The following is a 20,281-nucleotide window of genomic DNA, read 5'->3' on the forward strand; positions in this document are numbered from 1 at the left end:
AATGAAGCAAGATACGTGTATCAAGTTGAGATTTTTGCCTTTCATTCCTATATTAGGTTTAACTGCAGATGCTCAGCAAGTAGTTTTAGTTGTGCACCCCCCCCCCCCCTTTTTCTGATGGGATAAGAAAGGGTGTATTTTGCCCTTGGCAGTTGTAATCCAGCTCTCTTCTGGGCCAAGTTTAAAAAATTCCAGTTTAAATCTGATTAACATAACTGCTGCCCCTTTGCCTTTATTCCAGTTATTGGATGGTTCTGTAGGTTTGTCATTTGAGAGATTGCCTGTGGCCACTAGCCCCATGTTGACTATTAATGTTCAGGAAGTTGTCTACTAGATGGTCATATGTTTTGCACAATCTGTTTATGCTTCTCCTTTTTTTGCAGGTATATCAATAAAAACCTTATAACTTCTATGGAATCTGGTGCCTTTGACAATTTATCTGCTACTCTACAAGCATTGAAGCTCAACAAAAACCGGATAAGCAATATTCCACCAAAGATGTTTAAGCTTTCAAATTTACAGCACCTGTAAGTATTAATCCAAAAGTGTAATGCGATAAACATGAAAGAGTTCTCACTTTAACTGTTTGAGCCTGATTCTAACTGTTTATTTTTTTATCTTCCTGGCGTTTAATTTAATTTGTGTTCTTACACCTGAACCTGACCGTCCTATTTTTCTGGTTTCAGAGAGCTGAAGCGAAACCGAATGAGGAATGTTGATGGGCTCACTTTCCAGGGTCTGGATGCCCTAAAATCTTTAGACCTGCAAAGAAATGGAATCACACGACTTATGGACGGAGCATTCTGGGGATTGAGTAACATGGAGCGATTGTAAGTCTTAGATTTTCATTTTATGTGGAATTTATTATAGATATACACATCAAAATAATTAAAAATGTATGTAGATACACTCTGTGCCAATTTAAAGGAAACGTGTATTCTGAAAAGACATGCATGGTGCCAAATCCAGACATATAAATGGTCTGATATGGGTGTAGGTGTGTTTGATCCATATGTTCATGGTGACTTCAATTTGGTTACCCATTGTTTATTGGAAGGGTTCCATTAAACAATGGATAACCAAAAACTGAATCTGCTTTAACTTTAAAACTGTAGTAAATATAAAAAAAAATTCAAATGATGCGTCTGTTTTAAGTATATTTCTGTCAACAGTCTATTCATCTAACATCTGAATTTTTTTATTTTTTTTTAGGTTTCTGGATCATAATAATATCACAGAGATTAGCAGAGGCTGGTTGTATGGCTTGCTTATGTTACAGCACCTCCATCTCGGCCAGAACGCCATCAGCCAGATCAGCCCCGATGCCTGGGAGTTTTGCCAAAAACTCAGTGAGCTGTACGTTGCTTTTATTTAATTCCAGTTTTAGTACAGATTTCATGCCAGAACATGAGTTTCTTACCACAGTTTTGTAGGCTTTTTTTCCATAGCAAATTTTGTACTTCTCTTAGACTCATTTGTTGTGCTGTCTCCTTATAGTGCATGTGGTTTCAATTAAGCCTGAAAATATGCCTTTATCTCCCATGCACTGGACACTGATAGCAGTGCAATTTGCAGTGTTTATTTCACACTAACAGGTTGTTTTTTATTGCATTTTACAGAGATTTAACCTCCAATGAACTAACAAGATTAGAAGAGTCAAGTTTTATGGGATTAAGCCTGCTTGGTAGACTATTTATAGGAAACAACCAAATTAGTAATATTGCGGATGGTGCATTCGATGGATTAACTAGCTTGAACACACTGTAAGTGTCACTTTTCCTCTTGTTTTGCTGTGCTGTAAATTTAAGGTTGTGGATTAAGTATGTATAATGTCTTTGGTTCCCTGGAAGGATTTGTACATTGTACTGTGATGATCATTTAGGAAGTTCATGGTCACATCTGATTAGAGAATGTTATCCTGCTTTGAATTAGTCATTGCAAATAAATCCTCTGCTTAGATTGAGCAAAGTCCTTTGTTGTAAAAATTTTCTCCTTGCACCCCAGTCTTGTTAATAATAAAACTTCACCATTCTGAGACATTTTATGCTGTAAAGTAGCACTGAAAATTCAAATGATTTTTGTATTTGTATTTATTTTCTGTTAACCACATATGCTTGTATATGGAAATCACTTTGCTTAAGATAGCCGTGGTTATCCTGTCACGTGGTAGCCAAGACAAATCAAACATTTGGTTTGGTTTGATTTTGATCGGATTGGTGAAAATATTTTTGAAGTAGTATGGTAAATGCTCATAAATGCTATAATTCCCAGAGCAAACATTAAAAAAATGTTCAAATGATTCATTGGTCAGTGTTGTGAGTTGGCCAATGGTGGGTCTGTTTCATTTAAGTAGGGCTAGGATTTTATTGCAATTTCTAAAATGCTTGTACTTGGAACACAATCGGGCAACACATTAAAAGCAGCATGGCAATGTTAAATGCCTTTAAAAAAAGACCTCCTTTTTCTGGCTAGCTAGATTAACCTGTATTTATATAACACTGACATATTACACAGCGCTTTACAAAGTCCATTGTCGTATCACTAACTGTCTCCCAGAAGTGATCACAATCTAATGTCCTACCATAGTCCAAAATGTGCCTGGAAGAAACCCATGCAAACATAACAATTCCAGTGCTCAACCCAGGTTTTTTTGTTAAGCTGTATGGGAAGAAATTGTAGGCGGGTGGTGGCCCCTGTATTGTGACCACCCAAAAACAGCCCAGTGGCTGCTAAGAGCCGGGTGGTGCGCCCGACTAAAAGGAGCTGGGGAGAACTCTGAAATTTCATGCAGATGTTTTGTACAGGATATGTTACTTGTTTTCTGCCCAATAGTATCAAATGAAATCGAATGGGTGTAGTTTACACATTGTCATTTTTCCTACTAATTTTGATTTATGATTTGAAAGATTAAAGTGTGAATAAAGTAAAGTATTCCCATTCTATGAAGTCTCCTTCATTCCCACCGCTTTCTGTGTTTTAAGTCTTAAGTACTTTCAAGATGGAAACCAATTTCAGTAATTAATTCAGCAGTCTCTTTTGTGCTTCCAGTTCTGTAAGGCCACACAAAAAGCAAAAGAGGGAAAATGTATAATGTTGGAAAATAACCTATTGTATTTCACTGGAAAGTAGCTGACTATAGGGGTGGAGAAGGGAAGCAATCATGACTATCAATGGTTAGGAATTGCAGGTCACATGAGGGCAAAAAGCCTTCTCTCTGCAGGATTGTAGTTAGCATTGCCTCGGGGTATGCAACCTCCCCCTTTGTAAACATGGTCAGAATGTATTCATAGTCCTAGGAAACTCATAGAAACTCCTTTTTTTTTTTTTTCTGTGCTCCAATAGTGTATGATTTTATGTGCCTAGTAATAATATTAATCTTTTTTACAGAGATCTTAAGAACAATGAAATTTCTTGGACCATTGAAGATATGAATGGAGCATTTTCTGGACTACAGAACCTTAAAAGGCTGTAAGTTAAAAATCTATTACTGGCTAATGAAATGGCTTTTTTCATTTTTGTCTTTAGCTGGGATGCTATTTTTATCACTTAAATGTTGCAAAACCCAATCCTTATGTATTTTATTTCGCTCTCTTAAGGATGCTCCAAGGTAATCGGATAGGATCAATAACAAGAAAGGCATTTTCGTGGTTGGATGCACTTGAATATCTGTAAGTAATTGGTTTCTATAAATGGACAGCTTTTATTATAGAGTGATAATTGTATTCTTAAAGCTGCTGTTCCAGGTTCAGCAAAACTACAGTGCATTGTTTTCTGGCCTTTATTGTGTACATTTTTAATAACTGGTTATTCATTATGGGGAAATTGTATTGGAAATTCTATTCTGTATCTTCATAACTTTTGACTAGCATAGGTAATGACAATCACATATTCTATATTTTGTTTTTGGAATAAAAATGCTTTTGACTGCATCAGACCACTCTGTCCATCATTTGAGATTATCTGCCACCCACCTACGGTGACCATGTCCTTAGTATAGATTAAGTGGTTGTCTGACCAGCTCAATGGCTGATGGTAATGAAATGGTTGGCGTTACAGTCCTGGACGCACTAAACTGGTGGGGCCATATATTTAGTAAGAAAAGTGCAAAAATAACCTTTATTATGAATTTTCTTTGTACATTGAAATGCTGTGAGGGGTAATTATTTTATTTTCTTCTATAGGGATCTGAGTAATAACGCAGTTGTGTCGATGCAGAGTAATGTATTCTCTCATATGAAGAACCTACAGCAGTTGTAAGTGGACCTTAGTCTAACCCATCTATACATAGTTACAGTACTATAAAACCATGTATGCAATGTTTTAGTAATGCATGCATTTAAACATTTTTCCTTTTTATTTAAATTTATATTTTGAATAAAGATTTGTTTGGCAACTGTTTATGGTCAGCAAAGTAATTGTGATAAATTTTTTCTTTTCGTGCAGACATTTGAACACTTCCAGTCTTTTATGTGACTGTCACTTGAAGTGGCTGCCTCAGTGGTTAATCCACAATAAATTACAGAAATTTGTAAAAGCAAGTTGTGCCCATCCCCAAAGTCTCAAGGGAAAAAGTATCTTTGCAGTTAGTGCTGATGGATTTGTTTGTGGTAAGTTGGGGTATTTCGGTTAATTCCTTTCCTTTTTTGTGTGTTTTTTTTATTCTTCTTAGCAGCCAGATCTTCTTGTGGCAAAGGAGAGCGTTTTTGTGTTTTGTGCATAAGAGGAGAGACCAGGGAGGGGAAGGATTTATCCACTGCTGCTTGAGCATGTGTGATTTTATATAATATCATATCTTAGACATTACCTAATGAGCCCTCCAGTGATTTACTGGTACCTAATTGCAGACAGTTAGCAGGCCCCTTGGTCCCTATATTGGAATGCTGGCTTGAAGTAAATATGATTATACTACAGTGCAGACTTATCATGTAATACTGGTAAGCTATAGTGGATTAAATTTTTTTTTTTCTTCTTTACTTGCAGATGACTTTCCAACGCCACAGATCACTGTCCAGCCTGAAACACAATCTGCAATAAAAGGCTCCAATGTGAGTTTTATATGCTCAGCAGCTAGTAGCAGTGATTCACTTATGACTTTCTCATGGAAGAAAGACAATGAGCTGCTGCATGATGCTGAAATGGAAACTTCTGCTCAACTGGGTGCACACGGTGGGGATGTAATGGAGTACACATCTATCCTGAGACTTCGCAATGTGGAGTTTGACACCGAAGGGAAATATCAATGTGTCATTTCCAATCACTTCGGAACCTCATACTCTGTTAAAGCCAAACTAACAGTGAACAGTAAGTATCTGTATTGGTGTTAAATATTTTATCATTAACTTGTATTTGGATAGCGCTGACATATTACACAGCATTTTACAAAATCCATTAAAATCTATTTTTGGTTTCTTTTTAGTGCTTCCTTCATTTATAAAGATGCCTATAGACATCACCATTCGTGCTGGATCAACGGCTCGGCTGGAATGTGCCGCAGTTGGGCATCCAACTCCTCAGATAGCTTGGCAGAAAAATGGTGGAACAGACTTTCCAGCAGCACGTGAGAGACGGATGCATGTTATGCCAGAGGATGATGTGTTCTTTATTGTGAATGCTAAAGTCGGGGACACTGGAGTGTACAGCTGTACGGCGCAGAATAGTGCGGGGAGCATTTCAGCCAATGCTACACTTACTGTGCTAGGTAAGTGTTGTACACAAATTAGTATGTTCTTGGTATGTAAGAATTTAGGTAACTGCTTGAGAGCTAATACAACTGATTAAAAACATTGCCTTTAGTATGCATCATATATATATTTATTAAAGCAGTACATTAGTAGTAGGATAATAAAAAAAGCAGATTTCAAAAGAATATTAAAAACGTCTTTTGTTCACTTTAATCTAAGAAATCTTACATGTAATGAATTTTAAAAAATATTTGTCATGTTTTTGATGTTTTTATTTTCTTGTCAATTTAGAAACTCCATCATTCCTCCGTCCGCTGGTGGATCGTACTGTATCAAAGGGAGAAACCACAGTACTTCAGTGCATTGCAGGTGGAAACCCCACTCCTAAAGTAAACTGGACCAAGGACGATAGCCCACTGATTGTAACAGAACGACATTTCTTTGCTGCTGGAAACCAACTTTTGATTTTGGTTGATACAGACTTTGCAGATGCTGGAAAATACACTTGTGAGATGTCCAATATCCTTGGAACAGAGAGAGGGAATATTCATCTTTCAGTCATTCCCAACCCAACTTGCGATTCTCCTGTTAACGCCACCCCTTCATTGGAGGATGATGGATGGGCCACAGTGGGTGTTGTGATAATAGCAGTGGTTTGCTGTGTGGTGGGGACCTCCCTTGTCTGGGTGGTCATCATATACCACACACGGAGAAGGAATGAGGATTGCAGTGTTACTAACACAGGTGGGTAAAACAGCAGGGCAAGACAGGAAAGGAAAAACCATTCCTTTTCAATTTTGGTTAATCAGATTGGCACGTAACAGTGCCAAACAAATTCGGAAAACATATGTTACAATGTAAGCTTCATCTGGAAAGCTACCAGTATGGTTTCTTGTCTGTGCTCTTGACAGTCTGACTTTGAACCACAGTGCCCAAATACAGAAGCATACACACATATTTTCCAATAGTGTTAACTCTAAATACAAGCCTTTAACTTAAAGTGAAACAGACTAACCAGCAATGTTATGTTATAGAAAGTATCACAAAATGCCTGCACTTGCTTTCAAGTCTGATAACCTAAAATATTAGCGCACACATTGGTTAACTGTGGTTGCCTAAACAATTGTGCCTAATGTTACTATAAAAATTGCACTATTTATCTTTGAATTAAGATTCATCCCATCATACTTCTAGCCGACACATGAAACATTTGCATTAATACATTTTAATGAGAGACCTATATGTAGGCTTCTAATAATGACCTCTTTCTGAAAATGCTAATTTCCTGGGCTTCATACTAAATTTTTATTTTGAGCTATCCACCAGTTGAATTCCTGATCTGTAAACCTAATTTAGGTCAATAATTGGTAATTAGGTGACCGTCCACATCTTGCTTCTGTATGTAAAATATTCATTTGGTTCATGTATGATATTAAATTATTTCAAAAGGTATGCCAAATACGTATCTCACTTTTTTTCCTTACTTTTTTTTCACAGATGAAACCAACCTACCTGTAGACACACCCAGCTATTTGTCGTCACAGGGGACACTAGCAGAGAGACAGGAAGGGTATATTCCTTCTGAAAACGAAAGCCATCATTTTATTCCTTCCTCCATGAGTGGATATTTCTTGCAACAAAGGGATGCCAATGGTAAGGATACATGCCAACGTTTTTAACCACAGTTTTTCCTTTTGATAGCTTTGAACAATTAGGCTGCATTTTATTCACCTGGCATTTTCAGTGTTGCCTTTTATATGTGATATTCAAAAGCCCTTTCTTAAATTTAGCAACTACAATATACAGCAGAAATTCTTACCTGGATTTGAATTTGGTCACTTTACGGTGCATTGCTTATGTCCACATGTTGCTATGATCACACATTTCAACATCTTCATTAAATTGGTGTTAAAGCATTTTATGTAAATTGGGAAAGCACTTTTTTTACTTTTTTAGCTTCCATACTAGAGGTTTATTTTACAACAGAATATTCACAGAGAGGATCATTTGACTCTCCCCTCATCGTTGAGTATGAGGACGCTGACAGAAACCACTACTGCGCATTCTTATGTATGGTCAGATTTGATAAAAATACTGACTACAGTGAATAGGATAATTTATTAAGCAGAAAATCTTATCTGTATTGGTTTTTCTGCTGTATTTGTCATACTTTATATCAGCGATCGCCAGCCGGTGTTCCGCGGCTCTGGCCCTGGACACAACCCGCCCACTCTCCCATTGCAGGCTCAGATCTGTGATGGAAGTGGGTGGAGTTGTCATGATGTCACTCTGGGGGAGGTTTCTCCCCTTTGACACCCAGCTCCCCGTGCATGCGCGGTCAGGAACCAGTAATGTTAGTGGTCTGCGGGACTGAAAAGGTTGGTGACCACTGCTTTATATCACGCTACATGATGCATTATTTAATTAGGCACTGCTAATCATTACTTTCATATCTGGAGAAAGTGCATGCTTATATTAATTCCTCCCTTTTTTAATTTAAGGAATATGCCACCTGGATAATGGAAGTGAACCAGATTTAGAGGCTGTGGCTGACCCACTTTTGTATCAGTACATGGAGCCCCAGAGTTTAGGGTACCTGAAGGGCAATGTCTACAACCAGGATACATGTGACAGCTACTATTCAGGTTAGTTGAATAAATGGAAGTGTTGCTGTTGTTGGGTATAGTTTACTGATTGTTTGTTTTACAGCTGAGTTTAAGTTAATACTGGATTTTTCTTCTCTCTAAAAGCATATAACCCAGATCAGAAAATGTCCAACCTAAATCCTTATGAAACGGATTACCTAAAACAAAAAGACTTCAGGTTATATACACAACAGAATGAGGACTTCATCACAAATACAGATGTTCAAGGAATATATCCTCTGGTTCACTCGTTTCCTGGCTCTGTCTGCAACCAATCAGAAGAGAGCAGAGTGCGGATAGAATCTGAGACGGATCCTTATATGCAGAAGAACAGTCATGGAAAGCATTCCTATATGGGTAGGTGGTGTATTTATGATGATATGGATGTTTTATGTAAGCTATTCTATTGGGGACAAATACTAGTTGGTTTGGCCAGACACTACCTTTACAGAGCATTTATCATTTCTAGTACCTCTTATCAAATAAACATATGGTGATTAACCCGCCAAAAGAAATGGAGTTTTTTTTTTTTTTTAATTTCAAAGTTGTAAATTGTGTTAAGTTATTGAGATGAAAGCCCTATAATTAGTTTAAATAAACTGCAGTAAACATGGTAAAACATGTGCACAAAACATACATGTTAGTTGATAAATTGTATACTGTTTAGCAAATTTTAAAATTAATTTCTCCAAAAATTTATTAAGAACAGGAATTAAATAATACAAGTTTAGCTACAAATGGCTTAAGGTTTTTATAACGGTAATCACTCGCATGTGATTTGTTTATATTTTTGCGGAATTAGCCATGTTGGCACATTTCTTTCCCAGTTCCAGAAAATGGCAACCACACATGTATGCCCTGCCCCCCTTTTCCCCACCAGTTGCAAATCTATTCAGCGTTATGCACTTTTTGCATATGGCTTCAATCTGTGTTTAACTTCAACATCCTGTGTTCTCATATTTCCTTTCTCAAAATTGTTCTAACACTTTGTAGTCATAGTTTCTCAGTAAGGCATTTGGTTTTATTCTAAGTAGCAAATTGTAGCTTGTCCTAATGAGTTATTTTATGTACTTTAATTAGTAATAATTACTACCTTAATATAATGTATTATGTCTTAGCTAAGATCAGTTCATTGATTTTTTTTTTTTTTTTCTTCATTTAAAGGCACATTTGGAAAGTCCATATGGAAGCCCCATCAAGATTCTCTTCAATACAAAGTTGACTGTGTCCCCTCCCTCAGTATTTCTCACACTTCATTGGATATACCATTAAACTGTGATAAAGAAGAGACAACAAAGACTGTTTTACACGAGGAAACAGCAAATATGTTCCATAAACCAAACCTTCTGGAAATGTGCAGGACTCCGATAATTTACAGCTATGACATGGATACATAGTACTGTTACAGTAGTTACATTTTTTAAACCAAAGACATTAACATGCTACCTCAGCTACCTTATCCAAAGGAGAAAAGTGATTTATAAAATCAAATGCTTCAATTCCAAGGCTCTAGGATGAAATTTTCAGAAAAATCTGGGAAAATATTAGCATTTTCTTTTTTCCTAAATGGAAAGCATATTTAATAATATTGTAAATATGGATATAAATATTTTGTATTTTTATAGAGAGATTTTTTTATGGAGAATATTACTAAAAGTAAAGAAGTATTGTACATTTGCACAATATGTTGAATAAAATATGGCAACATATTTAACTACTTTCATGAAAGTGATCTTGTTCTAAATATTCAAGTTTACATTAAGTGTGAGCAATTCCATTACCTTGTGATGTACCAGAAAAAAAACAAGGCAGGTGTATTGTTGGCCTTACAACAACAACAACAACCACCACCAAGTGGTAATTGGCCAATAACTAAATCCATCAATTACTAATTAAGGATTTTTTTTTTCCTTGCATGATGGGGATAGGGGATGCTTTATTTTGAAAGTCCAATATTGTATAACAGACTTTTTTCTATAGTTAAGAACATGCAAAATAATGTTTTAAAAAAGGAAGGAAGAAATGCATTTCAAAAGCTAGAAAGAGCAGCTAAAGGCGTTATGACTATATGTATAGTCTATACTATATGTATGATATATGTGTATGTATGTATATATGTGTGTGTATGTATGTATGTGTATATATGTATATGTGTGTGTATATATATATATATATATATATATATATATATATATATAGGAAAATATTTTAAAAAGGCAGACATATTTGAAAGATTTGCTTTCTAAATAGGATGTACCTGTTCTCAGAGGGAATGTCAAGCCAATGACAAGCACAACAAGAGTGGTTTAAAGTTAGGAAGCTTACTATAGTTTCCTTTAAACTTTATCTCTTTTACTGCAGTTTGATTTTATTTGGCTCCTAACACCCACACTACAAAGCAAAGGTTCAAGAAACAGAGTATGTAAATTTTCCGTGTGGCTAACAAAGACAAGCAGAGGATTAGTTGCAAGTACTGTCCCTGGGCTTCCTGCAGCAGGTCTTATCACTATTATGGTCTTCTATGCCTTGTTCAAACCACACCCTGAATGTTGCAGAAGCAGGGCGATGCAATCAGTACGGATTTTTTTTCAGTCAGCAGAATAGTAGTTCTACGGTGCAAATCTCATGGATTTACAAACCACAAACAGTCATATTCCTCATATTGCAGCTATAATGGTAATTATACACACACCTCTTGATCTCACCAAGCCCCTAGGACCAGATAACTATGAACTGAGACCAATAACCTCATCTAGTCTTTTAAATATTCCCTGACAAATGTGGGAGCCCTGTATGCTTTCATGATGATAGAAATAGAAGTGACCAAAATTTTGTATACAATTTCCTTTTTTCTTAGGTATGGCAGCCTAGACCGTTGCACTACAGCTTTTATTTTCAGAGTGGGCTGATGTCAAGCAGGACAGGTAAACCCTGTATTGTGTGGCACAAATATTTGGTTACAGCAATGTATTGACTCGGCAGATGGCATCAACTAAAATTTTACAAGAGGGCACAGTCCAGCATATGGAGTGTTTCCTAATATTCATGTTAATTATAAATGTTGTAGTGCACAAGCCTTCTGCATGATTTTAACAGACCTAAAAGTGATAGTTCCTAAAGAATCCTGAAGACTTTTCATGGCACTATGCTGGATCACAAAGAGATTATCCATTCACCTGATACATTATGATTTCAAGTAAAATTACCAGCTTCTTATGTCCAGAGTATGAAAACGTCTGTACGCACCCTCAAAGGATAATGGGGCAATTTTCATGACTGTATAGATAGAAAAAAAGCTGATATTGGCTCAGTTTCAATATGGAATTTCAGAGGTAAAGCTGTTCTGTTGGATATATAGGTGGTAGCTCTAAGGGAACCTTATAAAATGTGAGGTATCACTGAAGAAAAAAAAGTTTTCTGGGAAGTTGACATATGACGCAGGTTTTAAGAATCTGAGACGAGGCTTAGGAGAGAGCTGGAATTCCAGGAACTGTGCTGCCAATGAGTGCCAGTTTAAGCAAATATGTGCTCCCAGGTCTGTGGATGTAATTGGTGGTTTACAGTCAAATCACACCTACAACAATGCCGACAGGGAGGACAGGGACAGAATAGCCCACTCACAGGTAACCTAGATGACTTTAGAGATGATATAGCTGGAATCTCCTATATAACCATCATTCTATTTTGAGAGGATACAGAGTGTGCTTACAGAGCACTTTGGCACAATGCACCTGACCACTAAGGGTATTAGAAGTTACAGCATACACTATACAAATGCCAGTCCAGCTTGCAACACACATCATCTAATAAAAATGTGCTGTGGCTGAGAGAAGCTTTGGCTGTACCACTTTAAAATGGCAATCTGCCTGTAGTGCATAAACATTATTCCACCTATTTATACCTGAAACAAATAAAATCCTATTTTAATGAATTGAAGGACATGAATAAATGAGTAAACACATTTATAGTATTTTAAATGTACTTACATGTATACAAGTTTTACTTTTTATGTAATTTTCTATTTTCTTAAAATCGTACTTTAAAGGAATATCTTAAAACTAACGATTTTCTCAGGTTTTGAAGATAGAAACAGGGTGTTGTGGTTTAGGTGGAGGTGGTGGCAAACTGTTTCATTTGTTGTTATTTCCAACTTTATTATTAGTTATCGACATTTTCTGTGGCAGGTAAAATTTCCCTCATGAGTTTTTGGTTTAGTACTGACAGAACAGTAATGAAAGGAAGGTGCAAGAAATGGAAGGGAGATGTGCAAACTTTTCTTGCTCTACAAAACTTCAAGCAATACATGTAATACATGGCTTTGATCGAAATTCACTGGGTATATTTTGCAAATTGTATTGGCTTTGCAATATATGTAATGCTTTTTATTAGTCAGGCAAGGGTTAATGTTTACTTATGTCTCAGGGACAAGTAAACAGTACTTTACATACAACTTACCTTTTTACCTGTTCCCTCAGCAGCCATTATACTCTTCTTCCCTTCTACACTCTTGAGATGTGAATGAACCTTTGCTGACCTCCAAATACATCATAAATCAAAAAGGGACTTTTTAGGCACTAAAATTACAGAAAACCCAATTTTTGCTGACCTCACTTGCATTATAGGGCCACCAGTCCAGCATTGTAAGTGGATGACATCTGAGCCTGTGACCACAAAGCAACTTATAGAAGAGACTGCAAGGGATCAGTCACACAGACAAGGAAGTCATACAAAGCAGGAATATAGGGTAAGTAAAAGTATTTTTTACATACCCCAGGACAAAACAGCGTACTTAGGTCCCATTCACTCATGTGCAGTGTAGAAGATGCATGCAGTACTACAATGCAGAGTATTTTTGTATACTAGTTGGGTGTACTGCAGTTCTTAATGGCACCCCAAAGGATCTTGACAAAGACCTGCAAGGACTTCAACACAGGCACCATACTTACTGTGCATGGTTGTGTGTGATACAAACCACGATGGATGGCAGTGCAATGTACAATGATATGAACTACACATATGAGAATCCCGCCTTAACCCTTGTAGTGTGAAAGTAGACCCATTACATGGGAAGGATTTTTTTTGCTAGACTTTAGAATTAAAAATGCATTACTAGCTATGTTTTCATGAATAAGGTTTACCTACCGTGCTCCTATTTGCTCAGAAAATCTTCAACACCAATATTAAATTCTCCTAAAGGGGTGAATCAACCCTAAAGTGTTGGTTTGTTGGTTGTTTACAGAGCAAGCCTGGTGGGTTTAGCTTATATATCAATCAACTGAGAGATCCCCATACCATAATTCCATCTATAGTATATTCTTGACCATCTGGTTCCTCTCCACCTTTGCATGGTCCAGCACCTCCTGCTTATTTACAATCATTTAAAATAATTTTAAGTAGACCTTAGTTTAATTTGAACATACAGAAGCTATCTTCTAACTCAGCACCTCAGGCTGCTTTTGCTGGGAATAGTTGGCAGATCACTAGTGCAGAGCATCATCAGGAGGACACCTCATTACCAAACCCCCATGACTTGAATCTGTGTGTAACTGAAAATAATGAATGTAATTTCACTTGGTTAACAGTCACAAATTGGTAAAATGGGTGAATTGTATTAGCAGCAAGCCTTTTCTTCACATATAGGGGTCTATTAGCTTCAATATCTGTTCTTAACTAGCACTAGCAGAAAATTGTGCCTTAAAAAGCTCTGATGCCCCCCCCCCCCCCTTTAAACTCCATGCGCTGCCCCTTTTTGGTGCGTGCATTCTTGGAGTCTGAAAGTTACCCCCTCACAAAAACCTTTCTAACAGGTGAAAAGCATGCCATTTTCTGGTTTATTATTATTATTTATATAGCGCCATCATATTACACAGTGCTTTACAAAGTCCATAGTCATGTCACTAACTTCCCCTCAAAGGGGTTCACAATCTAATGTCCCCACCATAGTCATATGTCATTATCACAGTCTAAGGTCATTTGTGGGGGAGAAGCCAATTATCCTAACTGCATGTTTACAGCCTGATAACAGCAAAAGGCAGAAATTAGGTATGTACAAGTTAGTGGTAGGAACCATGGAACCTTAAAGCCTAACTGTGTAACATACCCGAATGTGTCAGATGCCTACATCAGCCAGAGATCAGCAACGTGGCATAGTTTTGGCACGAGGGTGGATAGAAAGGTAAATGTACTTCAACTTCCTTTATATGATAAGAATAAAGATACTGATTTTAATGGTAAAGTAACTTCAAAAACATAGAACCAATGCTCTAAAATAAAAAAAATAAAAATGGTCTGAAAAGGTAATAAAATAAAGTGGTTTAGATGTAAGGGAGAATTTGTGGGGACAACTGTCTCAGATAGGATTTACCCCACTTTGCAGCAAATTTCTTTTACTTCATGTTGTGTCTGCAAGACTAAAAAGAAGAAAGGAACAAAAAAAGGAAAAAAATCCCCCCAATGTAAAAATAATATTTTGGCTTTGGATATACTTCAATGGTGCAATACAAAATGTAGTTCCCCAGTGAAACCAGCCTTCTTCTAGACAGACATGGGAGTATCCCAGATTTGATTCTGAAGATCTAGTTACATTGTACTAAACTCATTTTGGGTGTGCTTATTTTGAATTATTGGCAATAGTCAGGCACATAGTTCTGAAACTATACCATTTTCTGCTAGAAGGAAAAGAAAATGTGACCAAATCTCTGATTTTCCACATTTTATTGCTTGGCAATAGCATGTTGTATTTAAAATGTTCAAAGAAATGTCCACATTTTTCAGTCTGCTCCAGAAAACTATGACATAGCTTTACCTGCAACATATTTGTTTTCAAAAGAACTATTAATCTTTAAGTTTGAATGAGTTAATAAACTTGAAATCCACTCAGGCTGGAGGTGCAAATTTACAGCTTTTGCTGTCCTGACCAGAAAATGAGAAGCAGCTGTTGGAAGAATTACCATTAGACATAGTTACTTATGGATAGGATGGAAGCAAAAGCTTTCCTGTTTAACTAAGCACAGACCTTTGTTTGTAGCCAGAATCACTGGGCTTAGATTGCAGACTAATTTTTCCTTTAAATTTGGATGCCAGCAGTTTAGACGGAAAGCTGATCCTACCTAGGACCACCAGTATTTCATTGGAACGAATAAACTTTGCACACTGGGATATTTTGTGAGTAATATGTAATAATGCTATTTGTTACACCTTATAATATTACATAAGCATATATTTATATGGCATTTACCATTGGCTTTTTTTAATAAATATGTTGTAAGAAACAACTTTGCACACCTGAGTGCATATTTTAAAGACAAAAGAAGAGTTATGTTTAAATGGGACCTGTCAGTCACTTTAAGACTTTAAACTGTAAAATTCAAAGTCAAAAGTGTAGATACCATAGGCTGCATGCATATATGTTTGCTAGCCACAAAAACTCCACTGGGTGCCTCTGTGAAACTGGTTTAACTTGTTAACAGGCTGATTTCTCTGACTTAACCTGTATCTATACTCAAGAACTAAAATGTAATATATTAAAACTTGCTAGACAGTACATGTTGAAGCTACATACAGCCTCCTGAATGGGCACATATAGGTATAGGGGAGTCGTGCGTTACTAGATTGGGGCTTTGACGTCTGAACAAGCACTGGCGTCTATTATTACAGGCCACGTTACAACCTTTTGTCATTTCTTTAAGAAAGGTTTTATCCAAACTGCAGTGAAACAACAGCATGGAGGTAGAAGCCCTAGAAAATGAAACTCAGAATCCAATGCTAGGTGCAGCCTCCACCATTCTTGAACCTAAACTACCTATGCCCCCAAAAAAGGGCCACAAGTTCTGTTACTGACTATGTCACCACTTAGTTTGATCAGCAGTTTGCAAGAGAGACATTTTCTCCCACCTCCAAGGAAAATACTTGGGCCATTAGGCTTTTCCCCAGTGATCTGGCACTTCATTTCATGAATACTTTCTTCTATGCCATTAGAGTTGGAAGAACTACCTACATAGTTACATAGTAGGTTGATAACAGATATAAGTCAGGTTAGTCACAACTCACTAAGAAGTTTAGTTCTGCATTAACTTACCACCTCTAGAATCCATGCATGATGCTATGCTTCAGGTCATCCAGGAGAGAAAACAACCTTATCCATGTTATCCCCCCTAATCTGGTGCTGATAATTCAGCTCTATCCATCTCCCATTCTTCAGTGTTAGTTTAAATTTTGGGAATGAATTTAACAACAGGCTTTCCACTGGGTTCAACCTTCTATTTCCTATTTCATTCATTGGAAGGAATGTTAACCCACCTAAGCTTTGGTAATGTTAGAAGTATATATATACTTGTTGTGTTACTGTCCATGAGAGATTTTGAGTGGACTGCACCATCTTTCAGCCACTGGCACATGCCCAACTGCCGGGTGTGTGTGGTGTATGCAATACAATCTTCTGCTCTGCTATGATGCCCATCATACATGATGGGCACTTCCTATGGGATCTACCCCCTGATGACACTGCAGCCTATAAGTCCTTTCTTTCCCTGCCCTCTTTTCCCTGATTGGTATGTTGCTATATAAAGCTGAGCCAGATTAACTCACCCATGCTACCTTTAACCTCCTTACCTGACATTGCTGAAATGTTGTGGACTGCAAGCCTGTTGCTGACCTTGTTTATTATTAGCTGCTGCCTGGACTGACTCTCCTCTGGCTCTTTGACCATGTGCTCTCCTAATCCATAAATATCTGATCTCAATCTAGAATTTGTCCTTGACTAGCTTTAGTGGGTACCTGGCCTTTCAACAGTCCTTTTCACGTTTGTTTTGTCAAAATCTGAAAAAATAAATATAATTGATCCTTGGAAGCTGCACCCATAAAAAGTAGATAGAGGGCAATAAATCACCAGGTTTGCTTCTTCCTGTAGATGTCCTTCCCTTCCTTGGTTGAAGCAAGTTTTGAATTGTTATGTCAGAGCCTTTAGCAATGAGAACAGCAAGTGATATCAAGCAGAACAGTAGTGATTTCTCCAAATTTTAAATCTGAGACTAGTGGGAGTCAGGCCATATGTGAACCACTATTTTTCAGAAGAAAATGCAGAAATATACAAAAAATATATATTTTTTAGCAGTACTACTAAGGCACATTTGACATTTCTAAAAATTCCATATAACAGAGCAAGTCTTCACTTTTGGAACTTCAAGTTAGACACCTAGCACATTTCTTTCCATAAATTAACCAAAGCCTTTTAGGATTTAGGACAAAAATTATATTTAAACAAAGATGTTACCATGATAGCAACATTTGTAAACGACCTACTCTGATTGCCATGAACCAGTGTACCGACATATGTAAACCATAAGGAGGGTAAAATCTGGCAATAATTATCTGCTATGGAGACCACAGTCAGTTATTTTCTTGCAGGTTTAGATTTTACATTTTCATCTTTTTAAATCTATTTGGCATTCAGCAAACTCCCCTGTAAGTTTTCATTGGCAGCTACTACAATGACTGAATGCGTAATCATAATGCTGCAGGCACATAAGGCTTCTCCATGAAATGAAGGTTTTCTCAGATCTAGAACTATAACACTATGAACTACAGTAATCCTTCTGAGAACCATGAACTTTAGAAATATGACCATGTGCAAGCTCTCCAGTGACATTTTCTGTAATATTACAACTCCTAGTACACCTTTTTTGGCTTCTTAAAAATCATACTAAATAGGAAATGCCGATGTAGAATTTTATAAGAAATAAATGTAGTAATTACTAATGAAATACATATTTAAGTATCCCATTATAATACAACGTCTTTCATAAAGTTCAGAAGTATAAAGTGCTTTAAAATTATATAGTATACCCTAATATATTGCATGTTTCTTTCAGGCCACTCTGGGAACATTTTTACATGCTGGAAAAAACTGGTTAAAACCAATTCACTATGCAAGGTTTTTGCACATACGCTTTACACATGCAAATTAAATAGTGAAAAAGGTTAATTAAATAATTTCTGCATCTTGTTTCTGCAAAAGTACATTATTTTCTTAAACTGTATATTTATTGGCATCAAATATTTTGACTTTTATAACTTTTATTATTATTGAATATTTCTTGTTTGGTCTTAGATTCGAATCCAATAAATGTTTAATGAGTGAGAAAAAGCAAACAAATATTTTGCATGTCTTTAGTATTACCAAAGATAATGCAACTAATGATAATAGTAACAATAGTAATACTTCACTTACCGTGAGCTGATCAATGAATCAGAGCCTCCATAGTCATTGTCAGGCACCATTAGGAAGACCATTATTTTACAAATGCACTTATCTTTATAAAAAAAAATCATATTATTGGTCCGTGGGGTTTAAAATTATGAATTTAATGGTCCGTAGAGTCCGAGAGGTTGGTGACCGCTGTTCTTAACTTATGCTCAATGTTTGATTCATTTTACCTTGTTATTTTTAGTTAGATTTCTGCTTTAAAGAATAAATCTTTAATTAGAAGTTTGTGATCTCTATTTGTCCATAGAAAACACCCTGTGGACTATATTTACTATCTATGTTCACTGTCTGCTTGTATATTTCAGATAAAAAAAAGTGAAGATGCACAGAACAAAAACAGAAACTATAAGATTGTTTGTAGGTGCATATACACTGAAGGTGAATCACTGGATTGGGAGAATAGGACTCGAGCCAGTCCTTGTAGTATGTGTCTATAGTACACTTACTATACTATAGTACCATTACAAATCTTTTAATTGAGAAAAGTTCATAGCAAGCTTTCTAGGACACAAGAACATAGTGGGGGTTCATGATAGGCCTGATTTCATTGTACATCGTATATTTTATTGGTCCAGTATGATGGCATCCTACCATACCCACAATGGTGCCGTTTTGTAATTTGCTAGGATTTTCCAAACCAAATATTAGTTAAGCAGTGCAAAAATAAGGCAATGATCCAAATAATTTAAAACAAAAAAGCTGTAAATTTTATTTAATGATCTAACAATTCAGACTAACTGATCTCCAATTTTTCTCTAATTGAGCTCTTTGGGAAGTAATTATTCTTAAAATGCCCAGGTGTTCATGCCTTTTTCCTGGCACCTCTTGTAAAACTAATGAAGTAGCCCCAACAGGTCTAAATTTAGACTTAATATTAGCAATGTGGTTTCATGTTATAAAAAACAGAATATTCCCAATATGGATTTACATTTTTTACAGGTGTGTAGTAAATTATTTCACACGCCAGCTTATGTAAAATGCCACTCGTATGGAGTGTTAACCATCTTGCAATAAGGTTGCAAAAAAACAGGCAATGTCGTAACTACAGTGTGGCAGTGGTATAGAATTCTCAATACCACTGCCATATATATATCGTTCTCTGCAGAATTATCTATACCACTGATTTCTCTATTCCCCTGCAACTAAATGAAAATCTTCAGGGTAGAGTTTGCTCATAAGGGGTTTTATGGACATCTTTCCAGATTGCACACAAAAGTGTGTAACCAACAGATAAATCTTGCTAGGTTACCAGTCCCTTGCATGCTGTCCCTTAGAAAAGTGAAAACCATGGAGATAGGGCTTAGGTGAGAAAAGCAGTACTTTAAATGTTAGTTAATGGGAAAACACGGATTGCGTGAGAGTTCTGCCCAGACACTGGCTATAATTAGAAATATTTTACAAATCTGAAGTTGCAGTAGATGCAAAACCATGATGGCAGACCTGAAAGTTTCATTAGTTATATCCTATAAACAAAGCAATATGAAAACTCTGTAGAATTGCTTTTGCTACCTTGCTCTGGTCACATGATTGCTATTGTTCTTATTTTTCAGAAATAATTAGAGACATCATATACATCTGTAAAGCTGGTCATATAATAAATCAAGTGGTGATTATAGTTTTTTGGCATTGTTTCCAGTACTACTGTAGTGCCACTTATTCTATCTTCCTAAAAAGAGACAATTACATTCAAA

General features: G+C 36.4%; 1 protein-coding gene across 1 annotated transcript in view; it reads left to right on the top strand.

Annotated features, from left to right (window-relative positions):
- The window catches only part of LRIG3 (leucine rich repeats and immunoglobulin like domains 3), a 20,605-nt gene extending 10,560 nt beyond the window's left edge, over positions 1-10,045 (top strand). The window contains exons 5-19 of the mRNA XM_072401426.1: positions 384-527; positions 687-830; positions 1,213-1,356; positions 1,620-1,763; positions 3,388-3,468; positions 3,597-3,668; positions 4,182-4,253; positions 4,444-4,607; positions 4,981-5,301; positions 5,417-5,698; positions 5,973-6,425; positions 7,179-7,334; positions 8,183-8,326; positions 8,432-8,683; positions 9,491-10,045. Of these exons, the coding sequence (XP_072257527.1) occupies positions 384-527; positions 687-830; positions 1,213-1,356; positions 1,620-1,763; positions 3,388-3,468; positions 3,597-3,668; positions 4,182-4,253; positions 4,444-4,607; positions 4,981-5,301; positions 5,417-5,698; positions 5,973-6,425; positions 7,179-7,334; positions 8,183-8,326; positions 8,432-8,683; positions 9,491-9,723 (2,806 nt within the window). The 3' untranslated portion in view covers positions 9,724-10,045. The remainder of the gene's footprint in view (positions 1-383; positions 528-686; positions 831-1,212; positions 1,357-1,619; positions 1,764-3,387; positions 3,469-3,596; positions 3,669-4,181; positions 4,254-4,443; positions 4,608-4,980; positions 5,302-5,416; positions 5,699-5,972; positions 6,426-7,178; positions 7,335-8,182; positions 8,327-8,431; positions 8,684-9,490) is intronic.
- The last annotated feature ends 10,236 nt before the right edge of the window (positions 10,046-20,281 follow it).

This window comes from Pyxicephalus adspersus, chromosome 2 (genome assembly GCF_032062135.1).
Source record: "Pyxicephalus adspersus chromosome 2, UCB_Pads_2.0, whole genome shotgun sequence".
In the NCBI taxonomy this organism is placed as follows: Eukaryota; Metazoa; Chordata; class Amphibia; order Anura; family Pyxicephalidae; genus Pyxicephalus; species Pyxicephalus adspersus.